The sequence below is a fragment of the Dermacentor albipictus genome, chromosome 2, assembly GCF_038994185.2.
Source record: "Dermacentor albipictus isolate Rhodes 1998 colony chromosome 2, USDA_Dalb.pri_finalv2, whole genome shotgun sequence".
NCBI lineage: Eukaryota > Metazoa > Arthropoda > Arachnida > Ixodida > Ixodidae > Dermacentor > Dermacentor albipictus.
The window spans coordinates 87,230,398-87,250,912 of record NC_091822.1 but is presented as its reverse complement, the minus strand read 5'-3'; the positions used below and the strand labels follow the sequence as shown (position 1 = coordinate 87,250,912).

At 47.6% G+C, this 20,515-nt stretch overlaps 1 protein-coding gene across 1 annotated transcript in view; it reads left to right on the top strand.

Moving 5' to 3' along the window:
* LOC139055738 (uncharacterized) overlaps positions 1 to 20,300 on the top strand; it is a 95,675-nt gene extending 75,375 nt beyond the window's left edge. Inside the window, exons 3-4 of the mRNA XM_070533270.1 lie at positions 10,565 to 10,708; positions 20,293 to 20,300. Coding sequence (XP_070389371.1) covers positions 10,565 to 10,708; positions 20,293 to 20,300 — 152 coding nt within the window. The remainder of the gene's footprint in view (positions 1 to 10,564; positions 10,709 to 20,292) is intronic.
* Positions 20,301 to 20,515: the final 215 nt, after the last annotated feature.

Genomic DNA, 20,515 nt, shown 5'->3' with positions numbered 1-20,515 from the left:
GGAAGGCGCTGGGAAACTTCGTGGGTGAATATCAAAGTAAATTAAGCACCGTGCATTCTCTCTGCACTGTGACTTACGCGTGTGCTGATTTGCAACGTGCACTACGACGGACGCAACATTTGAGCGGGTTGCATGCACTACAATCGATGGTGTCTCAATGTAAATGGTGTTTAGCAATGAACCATAATGAGTGCACACAACGTAGACAATCACCAGGACGTGCAAAAGAATAAAACACAAACGAGGAACATTATAGGCCGCAACAGAGACGCCACTTATGCTTTCACGTTTCTCCTGCTCATCTGCTGGGATTATATGCCTATAGCCTGTGGCATGCAAGATCAGGAGCTTTTAGAGCCGTTCGGAATCGCGGTGGACGTGGCTAAATATGACACCAAACAGAAACAGTTATCTTTTTTATGGGGGGCTAGTACCCTATCTACAACGAAAGATGTGTGAAGAGTTCACTGAATATTATTCCCTACATTTGCAGGAAATGGACAACAGCGCTGCACTTTGCATATTCCAGAACAGCGGGGCAGTGCCACTGGCATGTGCAAACTCTCTACATAAACCACTGCTGTTCACACGTCACGTGCTCAATACATCTGCACTGGTCGCATCCGGTGTGCTTTGTTTTCCGCTACAACGCCGTGCTTTCACCTCCCTCTGCGTCCGTTGGAATTCTGCTTCAGACTGCATTGCTAGCCTGTATATTACCGATGTAATGGGCAACGGTCTATACGAGTGAATTCTATCTTTGTCCCCCTTACCATTATGAATTAAATTCATTCTACTTTGCCGCCAACTGTCTGGTATACGTCTATCTTTTAAAGTTTTTTGCACTGCTTTCACGAGAGTTTCCTTACTTTTTGGTCCTAGTTCATTAATCAGCCTAACGGGAACCTCGTCTAGCCCTGTGGCTGTGCGCTTAGGAATTCTCTCTTCGGCTTTCTTCCAGTTGAATTTTGCAGCACCAGCTCCTTTACCACCTGGGTCTCTTTCATGCTCTTTTTTTCTTCAAATACAACTCGTGATTGCCTTGGAAAAATTCGGCTGTTATTTTTCGGATGCAATTTATTGTCGCTTTCCATTCCAGTCTGTTTTCATCTTCGTCTAGGATATGTTGTTGTACTGTTGTTGACTTCCTGCCTAATAATCTTATGTGGTTCCAAAATATTCTAGGCGCGGTCTTCTTTCTCTGACGTATTTCTCGCAACCAACGTTCCCTTTCACCTTTTAAATTTGGTTGCACCAGTATTTGAACCATAGACTTTTTCTCCCGGTATATTTCCCATTTACTGGTTACTTCATCTTGCGGCAACTGCGCCTTCTTTGCCTGCCTGTGCTCTCGGGATGCTTTTTTGTCGTTCGGCGATCACTTTTCGTATCTCCTTGTCCCACCAGCTTTTCGGTTTCTTTGTTCCTTTCCAAAGAATATATTTTTTCTCTTTCCGTATTAATGTTGTTATTACATTTAGAAACTCACTATATTCCCACTCTCTATTCAACATTGTCATTTGTATTGCCATTGTCATTTTTTATTGTCTTTATTGTCATTTGTATGTATTGACAGTTTTTTTTATGCACTACAGGCTTATATAAATACAATTTGTTTTCATTTATATTATTTTTCTATGCTGTATTTTCGCGATTGTGTTCGTTTGTTTTAGTTAGCTTGCTCTTCTTTAGTACATCTCTACATTGTTGTTATTAACCGAGGGTCCCGTTGCAGTCTTTGACTTTGGGAGCCTCGTCTGTATATTGTATCTTTCCAATGCATTTTACTTAAAGAATAATAAAGTGAAACTGAAACTGAACCATTTGCCACGTTCTTCCTCGACTTTAGTGACTATATTAGTTGTTTGTTCAGCGTTCAAATTTGGACTGGCCATTTTGCACTCCTTGCTCTCTTTCCCAACTATATATCCCATTTTCAAGATGATGCATTTATGGTCATTCCCTATGCTGTTAAATCCTGCCTCATTAACGACCGTTTCTCTCAACTTATCAGGAATTCCTTCTGTCATCAGACAGTAATGAATGGTTGATTGCCGGTTTCCCACATCCCACGCGAAGAAGGCGGGAGGAAGCGCCCTCTCCTATCTCGCGCGAGGCGCGGGGTCACGTGAGGAAAGGGAGGCGGTCTCCTTTGACGCGTGGTGCTTACGGTGCGGCCGTGCGGGCGCCGTACCTTGAAGGCGACCTGCGGCTCGGCCAAAGTGCGCGCCCCAGCGGACCTCATCTTCAGAGGGATATGCGATGATAGCAGAGAGCACGTAGAGCCGGCAGTTTCGCATGCACTGTGCTTTCAAGGTTCCGTGCGCTTTGAAGTGAGAGATGCACGAAGGCCAATTGGATTTGGATCACTGCTGCTGCCTCGATTTCTCACTCCAACATGTTGACAGCGAGTTTCCGCCCTCATCGAGCGAGGTGTGTTCATGTTTACCTGTAGGCACGTTGCAGCGTGCTCGTTAATTTTGTTAAAACACGTTGGCGAGCATGTTGGCTTGAATCCTTGATAGAATTTGTAAGCACGACTGAACGAGGACGCAGAGAGTGACAGACACGCAGGCACAGCGCCGCCTCTGTGTGTGTTTCCTTATACATCCTCATTTAGTCCCGCTTATATTTTATATCATTGTTAATTTAGTTTGTAAGCGAGTGTTTACAAGTTTATACGGTTGATAGAACTACTGTCGTCACTTCGCATAGCTATCTACTACTTTGCCATCGCAATCGGTTCGTGGTCTCTCCGAAACTACGATTTTGCACTAATGTGGTCTTGTCCGGTTTTGCGTGTGAGTGTGTGTGTGCGTGTGTGTGTGCGTGTGCGCGCGTGCGTGCGTGCGTGCGTGCGTGTGTGTGTACTTACCCTTTGTATTGTAGCGGCAGCAGCATCGGCGTCGCACGAGAGATGTGTAGACCCTCGCGTCTACACGAGGCACGAGCCGCTGGCACGCTCCGGCACGGGCTAGCGTTCCGAAGGGCATTATTAAAAAGAATGCTACGGTAAGCGATCGAGGTTGGTGCTTCCTCTCCTGCGAGAGCCGCACTTTACCGGTCTACGTGGTCGCCCGTCGCCACAGTTTGGTGACCCGGACGTGATACTGCCATACGCTCCTGTGGTAGAGACGACCATGGGCCAGACCAACGCTACGAGAGCTCAAGGCCAGAACCATTCCGAGGAACGCGGTGAGCCCTCCTGTTCCGCCATCGCTGTCCGCCTCCCACAGTACTGGGACCAGCATCCTTCGGCGTGGTTTCTTCAGGCCGAAGCGCAATTTCAAGTCGCTGGTATCCGCTCTCAAGCCTCGAAGTTCCATTACGCCGTCGCAGCACTCTCGCCCGCCGCCATTGACGAGGTAGCAGATTTGTTGAACTCCCCATTGTCTGCCGCCGCCTATGACGATCTCAAGGCAGCACTGCTACAGCGAACAGCAGCTTCACAGCGTTCTTGCATCCAGCAGCTTCTGTCCGCTGAAGAACTCGGCGACCGACGCCCTAGTCAACTTCTTCGCCGAATGAGCCAGCTGTTCGGAAACAACGCGAGATCCATCGACGACACGCTGTTGCGCGAACTGTTTTTGCGACGACTCCCGGCTAACGTGCAGATGGTCCTGGCGACAGCCTCTACCATGGATCTTACCGGACTTGCCGCTTTGGCCGACAAAGTCATGGAAGTAGCCACCCCAACCATCGCAGCCACGTCACCGTCTCCGGTGACAATACAACCGCTCTGCAAGCTCTTCCCTGCTCTTCCGCAGTGCAATCTCCGCTCGACTCCTTGTGTGAGCGCTTGGAACGCATCATCTGTGGAGCGGAACATCGCCGCGCGTCTCGTCGCCCACATAGCCGTAGTTCCAGCAGATCAAGACGCATGGGCACCCAAAATGAAGCCTCAACTACAACGCCTGGCGTTTGCTACTACCACCGCCGTTTTCGAAACGACGCTCGTCACTGTCGGCGTCCCTGCGCTTGGAAGGGAAACAGGCCGGCCGACCTCTAACGGCGACGAGTGGTCCGGCCCAACACACAAGTCGCCTTTTCTAGGTGACGGACAGAGTTACGGGACAACGATTCGACACAGGTGCAGACGTCAGCATTCTCCCCGCACCCAGCCAGCACTCCGCCCAAAAAGCGACACCTGCCTCGTTTTTGCAAGCCGTCAACGGCACCAGGATTCCAGTTTTCTCGTCACGCTCCGTCATGCTAAACCTTGGCCTTCGACGAGCGTTCCGCTGGATCTTCCTGGTTGCAGACGTCCGTCATGCAGTCATTGGAGCGGACTTCTTGCATAACTACGCACTCCTTGTCGACATCCAACGACGCCGTCTCATCGACTCCGTGACCCAGCTATCCGCTCCCGGCGTCCCATCATCAGGCACATCGCCCATAGCGCCAATTTCTGCCATGTTGGACGAACCTTTCGCCGCGCTCCTACGCGAGTTTCCCACTTTGATGCGCCTGCCGGACTGGACGCAACCGGTACAACATGACGTGTGCCATCACATCATTACCTCCGGCCCACCGGTCTACTTCCGACCCCGGCATTTGTCCCCGGAGAAACTCAAGGTCGCTCGCGCGGAGTTCGAACACATGCTGCAACTTGGCATCATCCGCCCTTCCTCCAGTAACTGGGCATCACCACTTCACATGGTGCCTAAGAAGACGGGAGACTGGCGCCCATGCGGCTATTACCGGGCACTAAACAATGCCACAGTTCCTGATCGCTACCCTCTACCGAACATTCAGGACTTCACGGTAGCGCTGCACGGTGCGACGATCTTTTCTAAGATCGATCTCGTTCGCGCCTACCATCAAATACCCGTCGCTGAAGAAGACATTCCCTAGACGGCCACCACCACACCCTTCGGTCTTTTCGAATTTATCCGCATGCTTTTCGGTTTACGGAACGCGGGCCAATCCTTTCAGCGTTTCATCGATTCCGTCACCCGAGGGTTGCCTTTCGGTTTTGCATACATTGACGACCTTCTCGTCGCAAGCTCTTCGGCAGAAGAACATCTTCACCACTTGCGGTTGTTGTTTTCACGCCTTGCCAGTAAAGGAATTGTCATCAACGCCGCCAAGAGTGAATTCGGTCAACCCGAACTCGAGTTCCTCGGTCATATCGTCGACGCTAACGGCATTCGACCACTGCCGTCCAAGATTCGCGTCATCGAAAACCTTCCCCGACCGACCACACTCACCAAGCTTCGCCAATTTCTCGGATTTGTCAATTTCTACCGCCGATTCATTCCCGAGTGCGCACGACTAATGGCTCCGCTAGACGCTCTCCTGGTAAACAAACGCAAACAAGTGCTTCAGTGGACTGAAGAGGCCGCCGACGCTTTCACAAGAGTCAAGTCTGCCCTAAGTATGGACAGCTGGGCTAGTTGGTTATGATTAGCATTGTGAAACATAGTTCCAGCGCACATTTAAACAAGGACGAGGCGAGAAAGACAACACGAACGCCGGTTTTTTTTTATAGGTTGACAAGGGTCGAGGAAGGGTTTGAACATAAAGGAGGAGGGGCGTTCGTGTTGTCTTTCTCGCCTCGTCCTTGTTTAAATGTGCGCTGGAACTATGTTTCACAAGTCTGCCCTCACTGATGCCACGCTGCTTAGACACCCAAAGCCGGACGCACCCTCTGCCATCATGACCGACGCTTCAAACACCGCCGTTGGTGCAGTTCTGCAACAATTCATCGACAATGCCTGGCATCCACTCGCTTTTTTCTCCAAGAAACTGAAGCCTGCGCAGTCCCGCTACAGCGTGTTCGGCCGTGAATTACTCGCTGTTTACCTGGCTATCAAGCATTTTCGCCATTTCCTCGAAGGCCGTGCATTCACTGTCTTGACTGACCACAAGCCCCTTGTGCACGCAACGAATCGTTCGGCGTCCTGTTACTCGCCCCGCGAGATCCGACACCATTCCTACATCTCCGAGTTTACAACAACGTTCCGCCATATCCAGGGCACCGACAACGTTCCAGCCGACGTCCTCAGTCGTGTCAATGTCGTTTCCACGTTGACATCGGAACCTTTCACCATCGAGGCCGACTTACTCGCCAGTCAACAGAGTGACGACACTGAACTTCGTACACTCCGGAATTCGTCAACGTCCCTGAAATTGGAAGACGTCGTTGTGACCCCAGATGGTACGTCCATCGTCTGCGACACTTCTAACGACACACCTAGACCATACATTCCGGCATCCCTCCGCAGACGTCTATTCGAAACCGTGCACAACCTGTCGCACCCTGGCATACGCGCGACACAGAAGCTTCTTTCCAGTCGTTTCGTTTGGCCTCGGCTAAACGCGCAAGTTCGCGATTGGGTTCGCTGCTGTTTGTCGTGTCAGCGTTCGAAGATCCAGCGTCACCCCATTCCGCCTGCAAGGTCTTTTCTTCCACCGGATGCTCGTTTTGACACCGTACACCTGGACCTCGTCGGCCCTCTCCCACCTTCGAAAGGTTACTGCTACATACTGACATGCATCGACCGTTATACACGGTGGCCACAAGCTACACCTATATCTGACATATCAGCGCCCACAGTTGCAGCAGCTTTCATGTCTACGTGGATAGCATGGTTCGGCTGCCCATCCACAATAATCACAGATCGCGGTTGACAGTTTGACTCAGCACTCTTCAACGAGCTACTCAAACTACTCGGAACGACACGTTTTCGCACAACTGCTTACCACCCGCAGTCCAACGGACTAGTTGAACGTTTTCACGGGCATCTCAAGGCCTCCCTTATGGCACATGAATCACCGGAGAAGTGGGTCCTACATTTGCCCCTCGTCTTACTTGGCATCAGAGCCGCACTCAAGAGTGACCTAGGTTGCTCCTGTGCTGAGCTAGTTAACGGCACTCACCTACGCCTTCCGTGCGATTTCTTTGTCGCCACCCCCAAAATGCCTATGCGATCACCTGCCGACTACGTTGCCGACCTGCAAGCCTTCTTCAGCCAGATGCGCCCCGTGCCTACACGTTCACAAGAAGCAAGGTCCCCGTACGTTTCTCCCGCACTCAGCTCTGCTTCCCACGTTTTCGTGCGTAACTGTGCCGTACGGAAGCCTTTGCAACCACACTACTCCGGGCCATATTGTGTTCTAGAGCGTCGTCCGACGACGTTTGTTGTCAATGTCAACGGCCGATCAGACACAATTGCCCTGGAACGTCTCAAACCCGCCTACATAGAAGCACCCGCGCCATCAGCTCCACCAGTATGCGACGCGATCCTGCTGCATCCTTCGCCGCCGCCAGTGCACGTGAGAGCCAAGACCAACGCCAAGACACGCCGCGTCACGTGGACTTTCCATCGTTCGTCGAACTTTCCTCCTCTCTAGGGGGGGAGCCCTCTGTAGCGGCAGCAGCATCGGCGTCGCACGAGAGATGTGTAGACCCTCGCGTCTACACGAGGCACCAGCGGCTGGCACGCTCCGGCACGGGCTAGCGTTCCGAAGGGCATTATTAAAAAGAATGCTACGCTAAGCGATCGAGGTTGGTGCTTCCTCTCCTGCGAGAGCCGGACTTTACCGGTCTACGTGGTCGCCCGTCGCCACAGTATCATACGTGTCGCCAGAGCACCGGATGTGTTCGCTGCCGGTTGTTACGATAGTACTGCCATTGCTTAGGCTGCTACGAAACAGGTCGCCCAGCTGCGCGGCAGATGCACCGGCCAAGCTACGCGGCAAACATGCACACTCCCTGCGATTCATTGGATAGATAAAGAGGCATTGATGTGCTCTCCAAAGTCTGTTATCGTGTGATATGAAATTTCCCACTCCGCCTCACGCGCTTTCCCGATCTTTCTGAAGGAAGCAAGGTCATATTGCTATGTGTTTAGAATGACGAGCTTCTTCGACTCCGCAACAAAGCCCGTGCCCTGCTAATAGTTCTGAGTCAACAAGCCGACGCCACCATCAATACAGGATTGGAACCCAGGCGCTGGCCTGATAGGAGGGATTATTCAAAATCCTCTATGTCTCATTGGAGTTCACAGAAAGCTCAAACCGAGGTGCTTTAAGGCTGGCTAGAGCCTTGTACCTTTGCTGTAGTTTGCTGGATTTTTCCCAGAGTGCGTATCGTTGAGAAAAGACGAGGGCAACAGTCTGAGTTCTCTGAAGAGAAGTCCGCCTACGCTCGTTGTCACCGCATCGCCTGCATTGATCTTCCTCTTCACTGTTACAAGCCGGTGGCACTCTTCCGCTATGGCCCCCGTTCTTGGACGTTCCGAAAGTCCCAAGAAGACGGAGACTCCTCCCCAGGACAGCTGCTGGAGTATACCACTGGTGGCTATGTGTTCGACCTTCTTGCTATCTATGACACAGTCCAGCATGGGTTATTTGTACGTGCACTTCATGGAAAAATTTCACGTCAATCGGGAGATGGCTTCCTGGCCAGAGAGCATCATGATGCTCACACAGCACCTCGGGGGTAAGGAATAAAACCTTGTGTTCTGCTGTTCCTTGTGCACAAACCAATTTGTTCCAGATAAAAACGCCGGCAGAGTTACCTCGGCATTTCGCTTAAATTAACGGCAGAGCATGGAAAAAAAACTTGTGACAGGTGTCACCTAAAAAATTAAAATATGAGGTTTTACATGATAAATCACGAGGCATATCGTAGTAAAGGACTCCGGGCCAATTTTGGACGCTTGTGGTTCTTTAACGTGCACCTAAACCCAGTTACACTGGTGTTTTTGCCTTGCACCCCCCACAGAAATGCGGCCGCAGTGGCCAGAATTTTATCCCGCGACCTCTCGCTCAGCAGCGCAACACCAAAGCTACTAAGCAACCACGCCGGGTGTGACTGGTGTTGTAAATTGAATATGTGCGAAGTAATAAACAATTTTTGAACACCGTTTGACGCTGTGTGTACTCTAAATGCAAGCAAATTTGGGGGGCGTTATGGTATGTGCCCGCCCTTCATTACTTTTAGTTTAACGTACGGGAACGTAATGGTAAGGAAGACAATAGAACACATGTCGCTGTCTGGTACTTCGCGCCGAACATGTCTAAGCCAAGACTATCAATTAGCCACCACCCTCTTTCTCTGCCGACGCGTGCCGTTAGGCCTACGGACGACGGAATAGCCTAGTGAACAACTTTCAATCCAAATGATCCGACATCAGGATTCGAGGAAGCACTGTCACCATCGCGTGTCCCGCGGCTAGTTCGCCCATTCAGCTGAGCTCTCGTTGCTGCCACTGCGTTTCTGACTGCTGTTCGACGACCCCAATGAACATCGCCACGATATATATAGACAAGGTCGCAGAATGCCGCTGCGACCTCGTCCGTCCCTGCTATTACTCCAAGCGATTGTTGGAGGTGGAGGGCACGCCACCAGTCATGGAAATTTGTCGCAGTACTTTGCCCTCAGTGTTCATGATTGCCGGATAACCCGCCTACACTCGCAGCAAACCTCATCGCCTTCTGTGCCCTCCACGGGTGTATCACGTCAGCAGGGGCGTCGCCATTTTAGCGAAGCAAATCCTAATCCCGTAGGGGATAAGCTCGTCCTCTACGAAAGAATGAGCATCCGCAACAAATGAGATAATGCTATCAGTCTGAACAACGACATTTTCTATCTGAGTGATGTTTGAATCGCGAAGAGTCATCAGCTAAGTTTCATCGGCGAAATGACTCCCTCAGTGCATCCTCACCCGTCCCTTATGTATCCCTCCCGCTCGCCTATTTGCACATCTGGAAACGTTTTTGCTCTTGCCAGCATCAGAGCACAGCTGTTCCGCGTTGTTACACGCAAGGCGGCCCTCGAGCCTACTCGGCGAGAGACCCGACAGCAGCGAAACACGCTAATGAGCGAGAGAGCTGGCAAAAAAAAAAAAAGCTTCCCAATAATGAAATGGATTCTTCATGCTGACAGTCCCCCAACCCAGGGCCCTCAACGTTGTGGTTCAGCACGCGGGCGCTGATCTGCGGACGAGCAGGGTAAAAGAAAAAAAAAACAACTTGTGAGAAAGGCAGTCGCCGTCACGTGGGCGCTCCGCCGAACGTCTCACTTTGCACTCGCCGGAGGTAACTTGTGCATTCCGTCATTTATGCAAGTCTCGCCCAACACATCACATCACGTTTTACCTTGTATATTTAAAACACGGTAATGGAATGCTGACATTACATTACCTGCAATTCACGCAAGAAGAGGGAAATGGTGCGCATGGGGTTTCGGAAGCTGCTGGTATCCTGGTACCAGTGGATCACAGGCAGATGTGTCAAAATTCACAAAATGTTTGGTTTGTAAGTGCTTACGAACATCTTCGACCCATCTTCGTCTTACGAACACTTCGAGCCAAAAACATTTTCTTCAAGACTTGCCCGAATTGTTTTTCTCTAACTCTTGGTGGTTGTATTCGGAAATGTCTCACTTATATTACCTGGGATATTGCACTCAAGTTTGGTCAGCCAGGGTGCACGGTAAGTCTAAAACTGAGCCACTTAGTTTAGCTCGGCCAGTGATTTATGCGGTCATCTGCGGGCGTGAAAACAATGCGATCAGGCCTCTTTTCTTTTCATACCACTGTGGTCCTCGTCTCAGGATTTGTGGTCACGGTGCTGCACAGCAGGCTTTCCATCTTCTACGTGGCGCTCACGTCGGCTTCTCTCTGCTGCGCTGGCCTCCTGGGCGCCGCGTTCGCACCAGACATGAAATGGATGATTGTGATGCTCGGCGCAATCTACGGTGAGTATAATCCACAGTTGCTCCCCCAATTTGATGTCGTATAGTTTACATGAAACCACAGAGTAGCAAGCGAAACCTGTATTCTTCTTACTGCTGCCTTAGCGTCTTTTGTGTGTGTGTGTGTGTTTACTTTACTCAGTTATGTACAGGCCCAAGTGAAGGCCACACAGATTGAGCTTTGGACGAGTCGGAAGGGTTAAATTAAAAATAAATAATTCTTGCCTATTACGTGACGAAACCACGATATGATTGTGGCGTGATGACGACAGTAGATGGCGTCACGGCAATGGCGTGCCGACGATGGTATGGCAAAGCTGGAACGACGGTGATAAAAGGATCCCGATGGTATGCCCCGACGGTATCACACCATCTATGGGGCAACGATGCACTCCCGACGATGGCATGATAACGGCGGCATAATCGCGATTTAATTCCGACAACATGTTGCGATGGAATACTGCAAAAGAAATTACTTCGATGGAACAACGAAGGCGGTATCACAATGACAGCATGACGCTTATTACAAAATGACGATGCTATACCGAGTACAGCGTTACGACGATTGCATGAGAGCAATGGCATGGCGACGAATACACGGCGATGTCTGTGTGACGACAAAGACGCGACAACGATAGCTTGACGATGACAAGACCAGAATACGACCAGAATCAGATGACAAAAGTGGAGCGACGACGATGAAATGACTACGACGGCATCACGACCGTGGCATCATGACGAATGCCTAACGGCGACTGCATGACGACGATGTAATGATTGCGGTGGCATGAAAACGGTTCCATGGTCACGATTAAATGACGACAGCATGATTTCTATGGAATAACGAATAAGGAATGGCGTTGATTCAACGACGAAGGCGGTATGAGCACGACAACACTACGGTAATTGGATGATGCTTTTGAAATGATAACTACGGTATAACGACGACAGTGGGATGACGACAGCGTGAGTATAACGTTGGGACTAAAGTGCACGGTGAAGCTAAAATTACGACGATTCAACGACCGTGACGGTAATATGACCAGAGCCGATACCTAGTGCCCCAAGCAAGAAGCAACTAGGTTACCGGGCCGGCATAGGAGGTCAGATAAGTAGAATCAAAGCGTCTGAATTAGGCAAAGAATGCTGACCGGTGGTAAAAATGAGGGTCCAGCATTTACAGCGCGAGTAAATATATAATATTGCAGTCACCGTTTGCGTTCCTGTGTTGTCTAACACCGGGTTGTAGGTTAGTATAATAATGAATTATCAATATAGGCTCTTTACACAGTGTCTCGAAAATATTCTCTCGTATCAAGATATGGAATCATGTAGTGCCGCCAGCTATCCTAATCTGGCATCCTGTTCTATGTGATCTCATCGCCATTCCAACACATTCTACATCGAGAGCTGTACATGCAGACTGCAGCGTTGCGTAATATATGGCGCAGTTACCGCATAACGTTAGAATAGCGATGAAGCAGAAAGGTGCGACTCAAAGAAGCGCAATGCAGAAATATCTTTCTGCCAGAATTCCACGTACTAACGGGAAACGTCGTTAGTGCGGAACAAATCGCTGCGAGGAAAGCAAGCAGGGCTGAAGCACAGGCAGAAGGACGATCCGCAATGATTGCGTACGTGAAGGCTAAGCATGGAGTAGCACAACGCACTCGAGGGAGCACGATAAGTGAAAGGGAACACTAAAGTACTGAAATTTGAATGCCAATCAGGCAGACACGCGCATCGCATGGATCTTGCTGCATATAAAATGCAGCAACGTTTGCAAGCGTTTCCTACGTTTGCAAAGAGGTATTCATCATCATCAGCCTGGTTACGCCCACTGCAGAGCAAAGGCCTCTCCCATACTGCTCCAACAACCTCGGTCATGTACTAATTGTGGCCATGTCGTCCCTGCAAACTTCTTAATCTCATCCGCCCACCTAACTTTCTGCCGCCCCCTGCTACGCTTCCCTTCCCTTGGAATCCAGCCCGTAACCCTTAATGACCATCGTTATCTTCTTTCCTCATTACATGTCCTGCCCATGCCCATTTCTTTCTGTTGATTTCAACTAAGATATCATTAACTTGCGCTTGTTCCCTCATCCAATCTGCTCTTTTCTTATCCCTTAACGTTACACCCATCATTCTTCTTTCCATAGCTGGTTGCGTTGTCCTCAATTTAAGCAGAACACTTTTCGTAAGCCTCCAGGTTTCTGCCCCGTAGGTGAGTACTGACAAGACACAGCTATTATACACTTTTCTCTTCAGGGATAATGGCAACCTGCTGTTCATGATCTGGGAATGCCTGCCAAACGCACCCGAGCCCATTCTTATTCTTCTGATTATTTCCGTCTCATGATCCGGATCTGCCGTCACTACCTGCCCTAAATAGATGCGATCCCTTACCACTTCTAGTGCCTCGCTACCTATTGTAAATTGCTGTTCTCGAGACTGTTAAGCATTACTTTAGTTTTCTGCAGATTAATTTTTAGACCCACTCTTCTGCTTTGCCTCTCCAGGTCGGTGAGCATGCATTGCAATTGGTCCCCTGAGTTACTAAGCAAGGCAATATTATCAGCGAATCGCAAGTTACTAAGGTATTCTCCATTACCTTTTATCCCCAATTCTTGCCAATCCAGTTCTCTGAATACCTCCTGTAAACACGCTGTGAATAGCATTGGAGAGATCGTATCTCCGTGCTTGATGCCTTTCTTTATTGGGATTTTGTTGCTTTCTTTTTGGAGGACTACAGTGGCTGTGGAGCCGCTATAGATATCTTTCAGTATTTTTACATACGGCTCGTCTACACCCTGATTCCGTAATGCCTCCATGACTGCTGAGGTTTCAACAGAATCAAACACTTTCTCGTAATCAATGAAATCTATATATAAGGGTTGGTTATATTCCGCACATTTCTCTATTACCTGATTGATAGTGTGAATATGGTCTATTGTTGAGTAGCCTTTACGGAATCCTGCCTTGTCTTTTGCTTGACAGAAGTCTAAGGTGTTCCTGATTCTATTTGCAATTACCTTAGTAAATAGTTTGTAGGCAACTGACAGTAACCTGATCGGTCTATATTTTTTTAAATCTTTGGCGTCCCATTTCTTATGGATTAGGATAATGTTAGCGTTCTTCCAAGATTCCGGTACGCTCGAGGTCATCAGGGATTGCATATAGAGGGTGGCCAGGTTCTCTAGCGCAATCTGCCCAGCATCCTTCAACAAATCTGCTGTTACCTGATCCTCCCCAGCCGCCTTCCCCTTTGCATAGCTCCCAAGGTTTTCTTTACTTGTTCCGGCGTTACCTGTGGGATTTCGAATTCATCTATTCTTTTCTCTCTTCCATTATCGTCGTGGGTGCCACGGGTACAGTATGAACCTCTATAGAACTCCTCAGCCACTTGAACTATCTCATCCATATTAGTAATGATATTGCCAGCTTTGTCCCTTTACGCATATGTCAGATTCTTGCCAATTCCTAGTTTCTTCTTCACGGCTTTTAGGCTTCCTTTGTTCCTGAGAGCATGTTCAATTCTATCCATATTATACTTATTTGTGTGAGCTGTCTTACGCTTGTTGATTAACTTCTAAAGTTCTGCCAGTTCTATTCTAGCTGTAGGGTTAAAGGCTTTCATACATTGGCGTTTCTTGATCAGATCTGTCATCTCCTGCGATAGCTTACTGGTATCCTGTCTAACGGAGTTACCACCAACTTCTATTGTACACTCCTTAATGATACCCACAAGATTGTCGTTCATTGCTTCAACACTAAGGTCCTCTTCCTGAGTTAAAGCCGAATACCTGTTCTGTAGCTTGATCTGGAATTCCTCTATTTTCCCTCTTACCGCTAACTCATTCATCGGCTTCTTATGTACCAGTTTCTTCCGTTCCCTCCTTAGGTCTAGGCTGATTCGAGTTCTTACCATCCTATGGTCACTGCAGCGCACCTCGCTGGGCACGTCCACATCTTGTATGATGCCAGAGTTAGCGCAGAGTATGAAATCTATTTCATTTCTAGTCTCGCCGTTCGGGCTCCTCCACGTCTACTTTCGACTATCCCGCTTGCGGAAGAAGGTATTCATTATCCGCATTATTCTGTTCCGCAAACCTTACTAATAACTCTCCCCTGCTATTCCTAGTGCCTATGCCATATTCCCCCACTGCCTTGTCTCCAGCCTGCTTCTTGCCTACCTTAGCATTGAAGTCGCCCATCAGTATAGCGTATTTTGTTTTCACTCTACCCATCGCCGATTCCACGTCTTCATAGAAGCTTTCGACTTCCTGGTCACCATGACTGGATGTAGGGGCGTAGACCTGTACAACCTTCATTTTCTACCTCTTATTAGGTTCCACAACAAGACCTCCCACGCTTTCGTTAATGCCATAGAAACCCTGTATGTTACCAGCCATATTCTTATTAATCAGGAATCCGACTTCTAGTTCTCGTCTCTCCGCGAAGCCCCGGTAGCACAAGAAGTGCCCGCTTTTTAGCACTGTATATGCTTCTTTTGGCCTCCTAACTTCACTGAGGCCTATTATATCCCATTTACTGCCCTCTAATTCCTCCAATAGCACTGCTAGACCCGCCTCACTAGATAACGTTCTAGCGTTAAACGTTGCCACGTTCATATTCCAATGGCTGCCTGTATTGCTTTAAAGCAAAACTTTATTTCGCTCTTCCTCCCACTTTGTAGGTGCTGGCTGCAGCAGTCTTTCACGATTGGCCGGCACCGGATATTCTGCCAAACGACGCCAGATGGAGCGCACAATGAGGCAGCCCGGGGCGGTAGGTGATCTCTATAGGGTAATACGGAAGTGAGCTCCTACGAAATAGCATGCCATCCTCGTCATCCCGTGCCTTCTTGATTTTATCGCATTCATTCCATTGTGAATGTTCTTCCACTGTCATAACGTCATCATTGTTCCTCTATCTTCACTCCTTTATCATCATTGCGATATCACTTCGTCGTCATCCCGCTGTCGTTATCACGACATCTTCGTTTCGTCGTGGTCACTTTGCCAGCTATCTGCTCGAACAAAAATGATACGCCACCAGCTAGTGTAATCAGTTACGTTATACCGTCCTCATCATTCTATCATCGTTGTTCTGCCATCTTCATGCCATCGGGATCATGCGGTCGTTGCCAATTCGTCGTCGTCATTCCGTAGTCATCATACCGTCATCGTCACGCCATCGTTGGTACACAGTCGTCATGCCTTTGGGATTATATAGTGTCATCGTCTTCATGCCTTCCTGGTCGTTCCAAAGTCATCATACTGTCATCGTAATTTTATTTTCACTATCCATTCTCTTAATGTCCACCCTCATCATGCCGTCACTACCGTAGTCATCATCATTCCTGAGTCGTCTGGTCTTAGCCATCCCGCTGTCGTCATACTTCCAGCATCGCCATCCAGTTGCCGTCGTGCCATCGCCGTCGTACAGTCATCATTTGAGCATCGTCATTTCTATGACGTCGTGCCATCATCGTCAATCAGCATCGTCATCGAGCAATCGGTTGCACAACCGACTACTGAAGCCAAAACGGTTTGTCCACGAAGTCTCGGTTGAATCGCGCATCCACACTAGTGTAAGTATCAGCCTTCGGAGCGTGATACCTCGGTCAGGGGCCTCAATATCAGACTGAACGAACATAAACGATCACTTAACAGCCCTAATGCTTCACATCTAGGAGTGCATTGTTTTAATTGTGGTCTTATGCCTTTGTTTGAGGTCAGAAAAGTCATTTCAAGATAAAGATTCCAAACTGCACGCCAAATAATTGTGGCATTTCGCATTAAAATATTAGGCGAGACTTCTGTTAGCTAGACATCAATGTCAATGTTAGAAAGCGAATTTCAATATCTTTTCAGCACGCGCGTCAATCTGAAGTAGTTCCTTTTCTTGTTTAGTTTTTATGTCTTCCCTACTTTATGATATGTTCATCTGTTGCCTGCTAGTCTTCAGATCATGTCATGTTTGTTTGCTACGGTTGCTACGGTAATTAAGATGTAGCTGAGAGTTAGCGCTCGTCCTGTCTTCTCCCATTGTTCGCCTGTGTCCCTACGTGCTACAAACCAGGAATATGGTACTTACGTTGCTGCGCCGCATTAATTGCTTCGAAATCTGGGAGGCTTTCTGCTCGAACCCGCCGCATAATGGCAGCCTGCTCGTCAGGCTATTCGCTGGTATTTGCCGCCCGTCGCTTTATTTCCCGCTCACGTTCTCATCAGCCGTCCCAAAGTTGGGTCTCGTTAACAGCTTGTTATTAGGCACTACACACTACACGGGGACTCACCATAACATAGCACGCAACATACTAACTGCCTAGCCCGTTCTTTCCGCAGGCGCAGAAATGCTGCAGATAGCTGGTTAGCAACGACCTCTCACGGCGCGAGAGGTCGATCGATGCGCGCTGCGACCATTAGCGCTCCCTCGTCTCAACCAAACCGGGCATCTGGCTAAGTCAGGAGCTGGTACAGCTGTCAAAACTGCATTACGTTCACGCTTCGCGACATCTAGGACGCTACCAATCACCATTCACGAACCAGAATCAGTCCCACACCGCACAAATGGATCAGAAATGCGTGTCCAGAAAGTCCCTCGGAAATTTCGCATACACAACCTTGTGCTTGCCCAACTTACTGGCGTTTTCCCTGCGTGGTTTCGCCGCATTCTTCGCTTATTCCGCTCCACCGCTTACTCCACCACCTACTGGCAGGCTCTCGGGCACGATCTTCGCTGCTACTCGCCGCCCGTTTCCTAGCTTTCCTCTTTCTACGCCAGGTGTCAGCACATGCCTTCCTGGTTTGCTTTGCCTCCTCATAGAGGGCGCGGGAGTTTTGAAATACGGACATTGAAAAGTATATGGGAGGATAGACATGCACAGCGCCGCTGTAAAATATGCCCAACTTGGCCGCAATTATTGGGCGAGGAAGAAAGGGCACGCCTGGAGCCTGTCCTCCTCTCTGGCTTGTGCGAGCCAGCGGGGCGCTGCTTCAATGGGTTACCATCGTGTGGTGCGGAAGGATTGATGATGGCTTAATTCGACCTCCGAGAAATTTACGTCATGTTAGTTCATACACAGTATGAACTGACATCAATCCGCCTCTTATGAACTGATTCGAGGGTGTTAATGTCAGACACTTTATAAGGGCTCCAGATGGGGCAACCATATTCGAGAACGGGTTCGGTGAGCGATTTACATGACAGCAATGTTGTTTTTACGCGGAGCTTTATGCTCCGGCATTACCGTTTTTTTTTTTTTCTGGAGAGGAGCAATATACGCTTCTGCCTACGTCAAGTCCCATTGTTCAGCGTTGTTACTCGTTTTCTTCAGAGATGTACCGACCCGCCCAAATTAATAATAATAAATAATAACCTTTATTTATTTCCATCAACGTGATGGGGGAGGTAAGGGAAAAAAAGCTGTAACAGACAGCTTGACTAGTTCCCGCCCCCCCCCCTCCCCAAAGAAAAAAAAAAGATTCCATAAAGGCAGACAGTTCAGCTATCGACAGCAAAGAACATTTTTTGATTGTACAAAAATAATACGTAGAACTACAAGCATCTTTGTGGCGTATAAATATGCACATTCCCAAACATGTGAACATGTAACTGTAGTAATGACATTATGTTTACAGGACACTGTTGGAAGACATATGTAAACAGCATACACACAACAACAGCTTAATAACATCTGCATAATGGTATATCATGAATATTCGTCACTACATTTCACAATGAAAAAAGAAAGAGTTCAGGAAGCACGTCAGAAGACAAAAAGAAATTTGATATGCATACCAATTATACATACGAGAACAATGTTCAGGGAAATACAACTGACGCAGAAAAGAACAATTTTAATTGCTGTTTTGATGTGTGTTCTATTTGTATAGCGTGTCTGTGACAAAAATTTAATAATTCTGGCAGCTTTCTTTTCATCATTTGCTGTCCATAGGTTGTTCTACACGTTTCTACGTTCCAAAGTTCCCTACTACGTGTATCGTATAAAGGAGCTTTCTTAGACAGAGAAGCTAAAGCTGAGAGAAAGTTTATGTTTTCTTTCACATCCTTTTTATATGTTAAACACAGACGGTATGGATACATTTGAGTTATTTTCATAATTTCCAGCTTTTCAAACAAAGGCTGAGACGGATGATCTCGAGGAACACCGAGAACATGTCGCAACATTCTTTTTTGCATTGCAAGAATTTTACGTAAATTTGTAACAGCCGTAGTTCCCCAAACTAAATGTGCATAATTAATATGAGAGTGAAATAATGTATTGTAAAGAATAACCTTGACCTGCACAGGCAGTATTTCTTTATTAATGTACGTAGCTCCTACGACACTTGAAATCTTAGAAACAACATGTTCCACGTGGTCTTCCCAGGTTAAGTTCTCGTTGAACACAACGCCAAGAGTTTTGAATGCGCGGAGTATTTCTATTTTTGAATCGCCCAACAAAAGATGTGTATTTATAAAAACGCTCTTATTCCTTGGACGGAAAAGTATGGCTTTCGTCTTGGCCGTGTTTATTTTTAATGGATTAGCACTTGACCACTCAGTCAAACGCGATAGGGAGCTATTTGCTTCAGAAATTAAGTCATTCGGACATGCAGCTGAGAAAAGCATAGTCGTGTCATCAGCATAAATGATATGTTTAACGTTCGGATTAATGCATATAATGTCATTCAAATAGATATTAAATAAAAGTGGTCCAAGGATACTTCCCTGAGGTACTCCTGATGTTATTGTTTTTTTATCGGAAGAGAAACCATTGAGGTAGACATACTGTTGTCGATTTTCTAAATAAGTTGCTAAAAGTGCTAGTGCATTACCACGGATTCCATATGTATCTAACTTTTTGAGTAAGATTGAATGTGTAAGAAAATCGAACGCTTTTGTGAAGTCTACAAAAACACCCAAGGCTACTTCTTTTTTTTCGAAGGCGTTTAAAATAAATTCTTTCTGCTCCAGCAAAGCCTGTTCCGTCGACCTGTGTTTACGGAAGCCAAATTGTGACTGGGAAAGTATACCATATTTATCGCAGAAATTCATTGTTTTGGCGTAAATTACTTTTTCCAACCCTTTAGAAAAAATAGGGAGTATGGACACGGGTCTGTAGTTTCCGATGTCAGTCTTATCGCCTTTTTTATAGAGCACCGTCACCCTAGCAACCTGCAATCGTTTTGGAAACACTCCCTGTAAAAAACACAGATTAAATATGTGCGTTAGGCACGGTGAAATTAGTTGTATTACATGTTTGACAGGTGCAATTTTTATACCGTCTGCGTCGCTGCTTTTACTGTTATTTAGTCCTCGGAACGCCGAAATAACATCAGGCTCTATTACAGGACTAAAAAAAAGGGATTTCTGGTTTTTAGTTCTAATATAATCGAGTGCTCCTTCAGTCGGACGTTTTACTTTAATATCGACAAAGTATTTGTTAAATTCTTCCGCTAAACGAGCGCCTGTGATCTCTTCATTGTTACTTTCAATCTTTGTAACAAAGCTGAAGTTTTTGTGGCGATTTAGAACTGTATTTAGTTTTTCCCATATTTCGTTTGTCTTTCCTGCAGAACTCTGAAAGAAATTGCAAATCTAGTCATTCCTGGCACTCCTAATCACCTTCGTTAATTTATTGCGGAATACTTTAAACGTCTTTAGTATATCTGGGTCGCGTGTAGCCATGAATTTTGCATACAATTTATCTCTAATGTCAATCTTTCTGAGAAGTTCTTTCGTATTCCATTGCTTACGTATCTTCTTTGGCTTCGAAAAGACTTTTTTGGGAAAACATTT